Source organism: Crocodylus porosus, unplaced genomic scaffold (assembly GCF_001723895.1).
Source record: "Crocodylus porosus isolate Cpor-Errol unplaced genomic scaffold, CroPor_comp1, whole genome shotgun sequence".
NCBI lineage: Eukaryota > Metazoa > Chordata > Crocodylia > Crocodylidae > Crocodylus > Crocodylus porosus.
In genome coordinates, this window is record NW_017728943.1 from 22,979,014 (window position 1) to 22,988,707 (window position 9,694).

Consider the following 9,694-nt stretch of genomic DNA (forward strand, 5'->3'; position numbering starts at 1 on the left):
CATGACAAGGTGCAGTTAGTCTTACTGACTGCTTCCTCACATTGGTGGCCTATGTTCATCCTGGAGTCAAAAATGACTCCAAGATCCCTTTCTGCCACTATGTTGACAAGAAGGGAGTTCCCCAGCCTATAGGTGTGTTACTGATTCTTTCACCCTAGATGCAGCACCCTGCGCTTGTCCGCATTGAATTCCATCCTAATCTCATTTGCCTATCTCTGTAACCTGTCTAGATCCAGCTGGATTCTGTCCCTCCCCCACAGCATGCCCACCTCACCCCACAACTTGGTGTCGTGCTGACACTGAATTTGGACAGTGTGCTTTCCACACCCACATCCAGATCACTGATAAAGATGTTGAACGGTACAGGCCCCAGAACCAAGCCCTGGGGGGACCTCACTGCCCACATCCCTCCAGGTTGAAAATGACCCATCCACCACCACTCTCTGGGTGTGACCATCCAGCCAATTTGCCGCTAGCCAATTGCTGCTAGTCAATTGCTTCCTGCTGCCAGGGCAGAGGGTCATTGTCCTGGCCCAGGCTCCACACTCTCGGAGCCTACCCCAGAAGCAGGCAGCTCCTGCGGGAGGCGATTGTTATTCCACCCCCTGCTGTCCAGGCTGATGAGGAGCAAATTTGCTCCTGGTCAGCCATCTACACGTGTAGATTTGTAGAGACTACCACACAGTTAAGTTGCTACCTGCATTTGCTACACAGTTTACTACGAAGTCAGTTAGTCAACTGTGTGATAAAGCGTCTCATGTAGTGTTGCATGTGCCTGTTGAGCACTGTAGAATGTGCATGCTTGGACAGAAGGGCTCAAAGCAAGTGAGATGCTGGTAATATCCTGATGAGGCTTGTGATGTGGAAACAACAATTTACTGTATCTACTCAAATCAAAGACAAGGGTTTTTCCTCATTCAACATAAAGAAAGAAAAATCTTGTCTTTAATTAGAGTAAATTTGAGATTTGAGTAATTAAGGAGTAGTGGCAATTAGTTCCAGAAGAAAGGAGTAGATCCTGATGATGTCAGGTCACAGTTCTTTCCCTTTGTCTCTCTCATCTATCCACCTCCACAGTGAGGCAAGTTTGCTAAAAATGATTAATGCTGTCATACATCACAGTGGCATTGGGGCTGATTCAGTGCTTGAGTTTTCCAAGAACTGATGTTAATATTGCATGTCTTCAGATTGGCCTTCAATCACTTTTGTGCTCATCTCTAAAATAGTGACCTGATAGTAATGTTTCAAAGCTTTCAGTAATTTCTCATATATTGTTCAAGTTTCACATCCATACAACAGGGTAGGGATGACAACAGCCTGGGAGACAAGAAGTTTGGTTTGGATTCTGATGTCATAATCATCAAAGGCATGATTTTGGAGACATCCAAAGGCTGCACTGGCAGATTTATCCAGTGTTGAATACTTTTTGGAAAAGGTAGCTACCGACATAGGGAAAGTGCCCAATGTTCTTTAAGGATCGCCTCCTATTTCAATATGTGATGGAGCAGCTGGTTGATTTGGGGTGGGTTGGTCAAGTATCTTGGTTTTTGTGAAGTTGACATTGAGTTCAGGCATTTCATGTTTGACAGAAGCAAACAAGAGTGACCTGGAGCTCTTCAGATGAGTGGAGATGTACAACACAATCATCAGTATGTTTAAGATCAGTAATAATTGCTGCAATCTGATCTGTCTCCTTTCTTGAATATGGTGATGATTCTGGCATCTCTCAAGTCACTGGGAATCTTCACGTTTCCAGATTTTCATTGTAATGATGTGCAGTTAGAGAGATTTTCCCAGCTTGCTTATAAATATCAGCTGGCATTCCATCAGGACCCATGCTTTGTTGTTTTTTATGTGTTTAATGGTTTTCAAGACCTCTTGGTTGGTGCATCTGCAAGGTGGTCCTTAATGAGGTGTTGTGGAATGGCTTTGGTAACATTGTGTTTGATGTTAGAATCTCAGCTCAGGAGCTCTTGAAATGTTCCTTCCACCATGCACTGACAGTGGAGCTGTTTTTAGAGAGTGCTGTTCCATCCTTGGACCTCAGAGGGATGGCTTCTTGTATATTTGGTCCATGGACAATTTTGGTCATGCTGAAGAAACTTTGCATGTTGCAGCTGTCAGCAGATTTTTTATCTCTTTTGCTTTGTTCTCCCACCACTTGTCCTTTCACTCTCAAATTTTCCTCTGGGTCTCAGCTTTAATGTGACAATAAATGTCTTGCTTCTGTTTATAGTTGATGCCATTCTGCCAAGCACTAAAAGGCTCCCCTTTTTGTTGTCAACAAGAACTTGAATTGCCCTGTCCTTAGTGAACCAGTCCTGGTGTTTCTTTGCCTGCCTTGAGACTCTCCCAGTGATCCTAAAACACCCTTTCATAAATCAGTGATGTATCCTTACAGCTATTCTGTGCCCTGTGCCCCATATCTCAAAAAGAGCTGGAGGGACTCTGAGGAGGATGATCAGGGGCCTGGAGCACTCTCATATGAAGGAACCCTAGAAAGATGGGAAGGAGACAAATAATAGGGGACACAATAAAAGTATAAAAAGCTGGATAGTCTGGAGAGGGCAGATCTGTATTTGCTGTCTCATAACACAAAAACAAAGGGAGTTCAGTAAAAGGAAACAGTAGTATTGGGGATGGTGATTGTTGTCCGAAAAAGAAATGGTAAGTGTAAGTGTGCCATACTGTGTGGTCTCACTCTTTGCACCCGTTGTGTGTGTGTGTCTCATTGGGGTGTGAGCTTGCTAGAGGGTACAAGTCTACTTTAATTGGTCCCTTACTCTGTATTGTCTTATCTAATGCACATCTCAGGACACTTATGATTCCTTCACTACCTTTAGATCAAAGACCCCCTGATGGCAGAACATCTTACAACTTGCCCTACCTGATAATGGTTGAAGTTCAGGGATGGAGTGGTGAAGGAGTGGTTTTGGTCAGACTAGTCATGAGTAAGTTGAACAGTACGTGCCTCCTTCAGATAGATTCGTCCATCTTTGTGTGTGCCCAAGAGTCCCACTTGTACCCTGTGGGGCTTTCCCAGATAATATGCAACATGAACCATGTTGGCTTCATTCAGTGGGGCGGGAGGTTGGAAGCTAGTACTCTTCTCTCACTGATGGCTGGTGAGCCAGGGCGCTAGGTCATTGTTTTGAGGAGAGATGAGCTCCCATGGCAGTGTCCACCCATGGGTTGGGGCACTGTCACGATCATCTCCCATGTACTGCTTTGTTTCCTGTGTCCTTCCCTTTAGCAGGATTTGTGTGCTCAGGAGTCAGGTAGACCAGAACCCATTCTTTTGGCAATTCATCTGGGTACAATATCATGAAATGCCACCAAACAAGCAGTGGATGAAGATGCTTGAGCAGAAGGGCATACAAAATGCTGTTTTGTCCTTGGAGGATGCCTCTGTTAGCTGACAGAGAGCTAACTCCACAGTCTGTAGTGGCATTAGAGGTCATGGCTATGTCCTCGTGAACTGTGGAATACCCTCCCAAGGGAAGTGCACTGGAAATATCAAGACTAGTCTTGCAAAGCCTTTCTAAATCTCCTGTGGGAAACAGGTGGGTCTGGTCTTGGAGTGGATGGATTAGAAAGAATTTAATGTCCTTGTTTCATCTCTAGTGCCGGTAAGTCCAGGGTGACTGAGCATAAAGTGAACTGCCCTGTGTATAAAGCATATCAGACTTGCATTTCCAGCTGAGCAGGTCTGTGCTAACTGGCATGCGCATCTCCTGTTCGTCTTGCAGGGTTCAAAGCGAGTCCTGAGATCCAATGAGTATGTCCTTCCCCCCGGTGGCCTGATGGAGACGGACCTGGAACTGACATTCTCTTTACAGGTAACTTTTGCCTTGCTGATATCAATGCAGAGCCCCAAACCCCAACAGGATCTTCGACAGTCCTATCACCTTCTGAACAAACATTGTTTTCAGGAAATTGCCATTTGTTTGGTATCTGAAAGGGACTTTGCCACCTGGTTCAGGGAATGTGCTGTCAGCATCTAACTAGTAGCACCAGGCTGATTTCATCTCCCAGTTTCAAGCCAGAAGTTCTGAGTATCCCAAGGTTTTCTGACAAGCCTGACAGCACAGTGTCTCCATAGTGCTGATGGGATCTCACGGGATGTCATGCTATAATGGCTTTATGCTCAGGACACAGCTTACAGGAGGGAGATAGAGGATGCTAGAGAGGGAGAGTGATGTGCCTGGGGCCAGGGAGCAGAAATGGAACTCAGAGGTGCCCAGAAGGAGTCTGGGGTGAAGAACCTGGCTGGGGTGGTCAGAGAACTGCATGTCATGTACTCTCATCAAGGTGTTGGTGGTGAGAGGTCAAGATTGGCTTGAACCCCAGACCTGGCTCCCACTCCTGGCCTTGCTATTTCCTTGTGATTTCTCTCTCACCTCAGTATCCACATTTCCTGAAGAGGGATGGCAACAAACTGCAAATCATGCTACAGCGAAAGAAGAGGTATAAGAACCGCACTTTTCTGGGCTACAAGACTCTGGCAGTTGGCATCATCAACATGGCTGAGGTAAGCAGCTCTGGGAGGAAAACGAGGAGCTGGGGAATGCCTGGGAGCCTTGGCATGCCTGTACTGATGGGGGTGCTAGCTTTAGGGCTGCTCTGACCTGAGAGTGCTGCGCATCTGCCAGAAGCTGGGAACCCTCCAAACTGCTGGCTGCTGGCAGAGTAAATGGGCTTTCCCAGTGAGAGGGCAGTTTCCAGGCTGAATTCTTGCTGGGTGTAGGAGTCATCCTAGCATTGGAAGCCTCACCCCTGCACATGGGTGTTTGTCTCTTTGCCCAGGTGATGCAGCACCCAACAGATGGAGGGCAGCTTCTCAGCCTGCACAGCAACATGAAGGATGTGAGCATCCAAGTGGCTGAAATCAGTATCTATTCCCTGTCAAGCCAACCCATTGACCATGAAGATGGAAATGTGCCCTCTGGTCCCAAAATCAAAGCCTCAGGTATGTATTCTTCATCCAAGACAAGACATGCCAGCTCCTCTCTCTGCTGGGGGAAACTGAGCTGCTCAGGGGCAGGGTGTTTCCCAAACTGCATCTGTGGGTAGGGCTGTGGGAACTGGTGAGAGATTATATCCTTGGCTTCTGGGGTGGGAGCAAGGTGTCATGCTGGGACATGGCATCTGCATTTTGTGACTTCAGATCGTTCTCCAGACATCGATAACTACTCTGAGGAAGAGGATGATAGCTACTCCTCGGAGCAGGAAGCCAGTGACGATGCTGTACAGGGCCAGGTAAGGATGGCTCAGCCTCTTTGGCCATCTCAAGTTAGCTTGGTCCTGCTTCCTGTCCTCAGTGAGAGGTAAAATTCTCACCTCTCCCCAGGGCAGGAGGCATGGTGCATCAGACTCTTCATTTATGCAGAGTCCTCTCCTGTTCTGGGGATGACCATCTGCTATAGCCTCCGAGAAGCACAGAATAGTGGCACTTCACAGCAGAGAATGGGGCCGTGGGGCACCAGCCAACTTGTGATTGGAAGTCCAGAAATAACCTTTGTGATCATCTCGTTGAGCAAGGGGCAAGCTTTCAGAAAAGCTTCCAGAATGAATTTAAAAATAAACCATAAATAGATCGTGGTGGCAGATTTCCCACAGCCCCTAGAGAGAGTTAATTGCCTGTATGGTTAAAGTTTGCACCCTATTTCCAGTTTGAATTAGCCTGGCTTCTACTTGCAGGCATTAGATTGTCTTGTACCTTCATTTGATAAAGTGAAGAGTTCTCCCTGGAGAAAATTTCAGTTCTCCCTGAAGATACTTATAAACTGTGATCAAGTCACCCCCATAACCTTTCTTGTTGAGATAAACAGACTGAGCTCCTCAAGTTTGTCACAGTAAGACAGGTTTCCAGTTCTTGGATCATTCTTGCAAGCCCTTTCCTGTTTCATAACATCATTATTGAATTGTGGACACCAGACCTGGACATGATATTCCAACGGTGGTCTCATCAAGGCCTCATCAGAATAGCATTTTTCTGTTCCTCCCTGAGATTTCCCTGTTCATACATCCAAGGACCTCAATAGCTCTTTTGTCTGGAGTATCATACTGGAGGCTCATGTCCAGCTCCATATTCACCATGACCCCACATCTTTGGAGGCCACGCTGTTTGGGTAACCCAGGGCTCTGGCCCTAAGGGATCTTTGGTTCAGCTGTGGGCCCTACCTTGAGCAGCTACACAGTGAAAGCTGATAAGCTGAGAAATAATTGGTTTGGCTACAGCAAGGGCAACTTCTAAGAAGCAGTTCAAATGGGCCTTGGAAGGGCACCACCTTCTTTTCTAGTACTGTATTTTCTGGACCTTGTTGATGCTTGTCCTGATCAGACAGCAGGTGAGCGAAGGACCTTTGGGGCCCCCTTGGGGCTCAGAATAAGCCATAAGCAGTGAGGGTGGGGAGGGAAGAGGAACCCTGATGGAAAGTGGTGTCAAGTGAGCGAGGTAAGGAACCTGTCCTTGCAGAAACTAGGGGCTGTGGCATGCACAGACTCCACATGTGTAGGCCTTCCCTGTGCTCCATGTGCCTCTGATATGCTGTCATCTCTTGCCATTTAGGATTTATATGATGAAGAAGATGAAATGAGGAAACCTAAGAAAGCCAGGAGGAAAATGATCAGAACCACATCAATGACCAGAGTAATACCACCATTTCCTATTCTCTAAGGCATTTGGGGATTTTAATTCCTACCTATAACCTAGCAGGAGGCTCAAAAGGGACTAGTGGTGGAGGATGATGTTCAGAAGTTTTTCAGCCTTTTTAGCCTTAAGACCCTCCCACCCCTCGGAAAATGCTAGCTTAGTTTTCACTTGTTTTTTTGACTACAGAAAAATACTAAAGTCGTTCTTCTGTTGCACAGAACTCAAAAGACTGCAGCAGGTCAGAATATTTTTAACACTATGAACTCCTATTTGAAATCTCTGGGTTTATTTTTTGAATCATGTTTGCACACCTCACAGTGTGTGGCACACAGCAGCACTCTTGAAAAGATCTCAAGGCACCCCAGGGTGTCATAGCACTCTGCTTGAGAATCATTTCTTTAAGTCAGTCCCCAACAGGATACTGGAGTTAAGGTCCTAGATTCTCCACATCTTGCCTGCACCTGAGGTTAATGATGCAGGGTTCTTGCTTTCCAGAACACAAGTGCCATCAGAGAAAGTGTGTTCTCCTCTCAAGCAAAAGAGTACCTGAGTTAGACAGACTGGTTAAATCTGAGTGTGTGGCATAGAAGCTGTGTCTGTTCTCTCTGGCCTCCAGAGTGTTTAGGTTTTGTCTGCATGCAGGCATTGTGTGTGTGTGTAAAAATACACCCTGCTCCAGAAAGTAACTTGGCAGTTGACTTGTGGCTCAGTCATCTCCTCCCAGATCCCAGCAGAGCCTGAGATGCCTTGCAAAGGTTAGGGCAAACTGCACTGTATGCTGCACTGTCTGGCTGGTTTCCGAGGGCTGCAGTGTTGCCTGCACACGTATCCGTGTGCCACACAATGGCAGACATTTGTACTCTGCATTTTCCAGCACTCTGCTCTTACTGCCCTCATTTGCCTTCTTGCATCTCATCCATCCTAGGTCTCTAGCCAGAACTTTCCCATGCACAAGGGGCATGTTCCTCAGCCGTAGGGCCTGATGTCCTGGGGGCATCATGAAAGGCAGTCATGGGGGTTGTGAGGTATAGAAAATGCTATTACATCCAAAGCACATGCAGTCAGGTTTCCTCCACAGCCTTCAGCGCCAAGTGTTCTTTCTCATCCTCTCCAGATGCACCTACACATGCATTCTCTGGGTGTACCACAACCCAGTTTTCACTTTTATGCTGGGAAGATGTTTTACATTTACTTTGGGGTCACCAATCTAAAAGGGTGGGGGAAACCTGCTTTGGTAGATCAGGCAGTGCAGTGAGTGCCACTAGGTTCAGGTTTTATGCTAGTGGGCCCTAGTGGGGAATGGGTCTATGTTGCTGAGCAGACTTTCTTGGTAGGGATTGTTTTTTGTACATTCATTACAGCTTCCCAATAAGAAGTGGCAGACAACACCAGTGCCAGTCAGTGGGTGTGCCGTAGGCCTCTCTGCACTGGAAAGATTCATTTAGTGTTGCTGTCTCACAGAGTAACACTGATACAACCTAAGGCAGGGCTTACTGGCCCATGCCCATCTCTAATGCAGACAGGATCTTATAGAAAGGCATATCTCCATTGTCATGACTGAACAGAGAAACTGCAGAGGTGCTAGGAAGCTGTGATCCTGGCATCTCTCAGAGTCTTTTGCTTGTTAGCAATATTGTTTTTCCCTGCTGTTCCTCTGTTTTGACTTTAGCTCTTTAGGCAGGATCAGATCATCTTCTGTGTTTAGCTAGTGCAGGAGGTCAGATGATAATAGCTCATAATCCCATTTTGCTCGGTTATCTGGTAGCTGGGAAGCTGTGAAGGAAGCATTACCACTTACACTTGCCAGCTTCAGCCCCAGCTGGGCCATAGAGCAGTGAGTGCAGCCAGGAGGTAACAGGACACTTAGACCTTGCTGAATTTTTCTCTCCTTCCTTTCATTTTAGCAACCAAACTTCAAGCAGAAATTTGTTGCTTTGCTGAAGAGATTTAAAGTGACAGATGAGGTAAGAAACAGTTGACTTGTTCTTGTGTGATGCATCAGCAGCCCACTTTGTTTTGGGGTCAGTTACTTCATGGCACATGTGTGAGAGGACATTCCATGATGGCCCTCAAGTCTTGCTGTGTACTTTACCTTGCATAGAATCCTGGGAGGACCAGGCCAGAGCCAGCATCCCCAGGGAGATCTGGTATGCTCTTTCAGTATGATGTAGGTGAGTTTGCAGACATCCTGCTAGCAGAAGGACCTGTATGGTACTTTCAGTGTATCTATATTTTAAGCATTTCCTGCCTCCTGGAGAATACAACCCTGAGACATGGAGCACCCCATGGTACTTTCTGTTTCTGAAATTCCAGGATTTGAGAGCTGTCTCTCTCAAACTTAGGGAAAAATGGCTGGTTGAAACAACCATGTCCTGTTTTTCTGCTGATTTGAAGAGCTCCAGTATCCTAGAAGTTTGGAACAGAACCTGAACCTGGGACTGGGAGATGGTGCTGGACTTCATGAGGCACCTGTTGGTCTTTATTTAAAAAGCCACCCTGATTTGACTAAATTACAGTGTGTGTCTGCATGAGATGTCTACTGTAGAGCTGACTGATTAGTTCTGCAGTAAACATTTCTGCATCTACATGTGCACCCCTGTGAGGGCATAGTACTTGTAAATACAGTTACTACCCTGCTGTGAAGTTTTTTCGTACACAACAACATTTGTGTACATCAGGGGTAGGCAACCGCCAGCACGGGTGCCAGAGTGTGGCACTTGAAGACATTTTGCTTGGCACTCATGCCTCTGGGTGGATGGTGGAGAAGGGGCCAGAGCTACATGGCAGCAGCAAGGATTGGGGCCCTCATGGCCTCCCCATCATCCACCCCTGGGACACCAACAACTTACAGGTTGAAGATTCATAGTTTCATAGTTTCTAGGGTCGGAAGGGACCTGAGCAGATCATCTAGTCCAACCCCCTTCCATGGCAGGAAAGAGTACTGGGGTCAAACGACCCCAGCAAGGTGTTCATCTAGCCTCCTCTTCAAAACCCCCAGGGTAGGAGCCTGCACCACTTCTCTTGGAAGTTGGTTCCAGA

At 46.8% G+C, this 9,694-nt stretch overlaps 2 protein-coding genes across 7 annotated transcripts in view; both read left to right on the forward strand.

Annotated features, from left to right (window-relative positions):
• The window catches only part of PPP2R5D (protein phosphatase 2 regulatory subunit B'delta), a 1,176,261-nt gene that overhangs the window by 395,411 nt on the left and 771,156 nt on the right, over positions 1–9,694 (forward strand). The window lies entirely within an intron of this gene.
• LOC109319431 (phosphofurin acidic cluster sorting protein 2-like) overlaps positions 1,240–9,694 on the forward strand; it is a 34,832-nt gene continuing 26,377 nt past the window's right edge. For 2 of the 6 annotated variants that reach the window (XM_019548986.1, XM_019548987.1), the window contains exons 1-7: positions 1,246–1,707; positions 3,750–3,839; positions 4,406–4,531; positions 4,807–4,969; positions 5,168–5,259; positions 6,572–6,652; positions 8,560–8,619. In XM_019548986.1, the coding sequence (XP_019404531.1) occupies positions 1,705–1,707; positions 3,750–3,839; positions 4,406–4,531; positions 4,807–4,969; positions 5,168–5,259; positions 6,572–6,652; positions 8,560–8,619 (615 nt within the window). In that variant the 5' untranslated portion in view covers positions 1,246–1,704. Of the gene's footprint in view, positions 1,708–3,749; positions 3,840–4,405; positions 4,532–4,806; positions 4,970–5,167; positions 5,260–6,571; positions 6,653–8,559; positions 8,620–9,694 lie in introns of all 6 variants that reach the window. The other 4 variants (XM_019548983.1, XM_019548984.1, XM_019548985.1 and 1 more) reach the window with 4 other exon arrangements.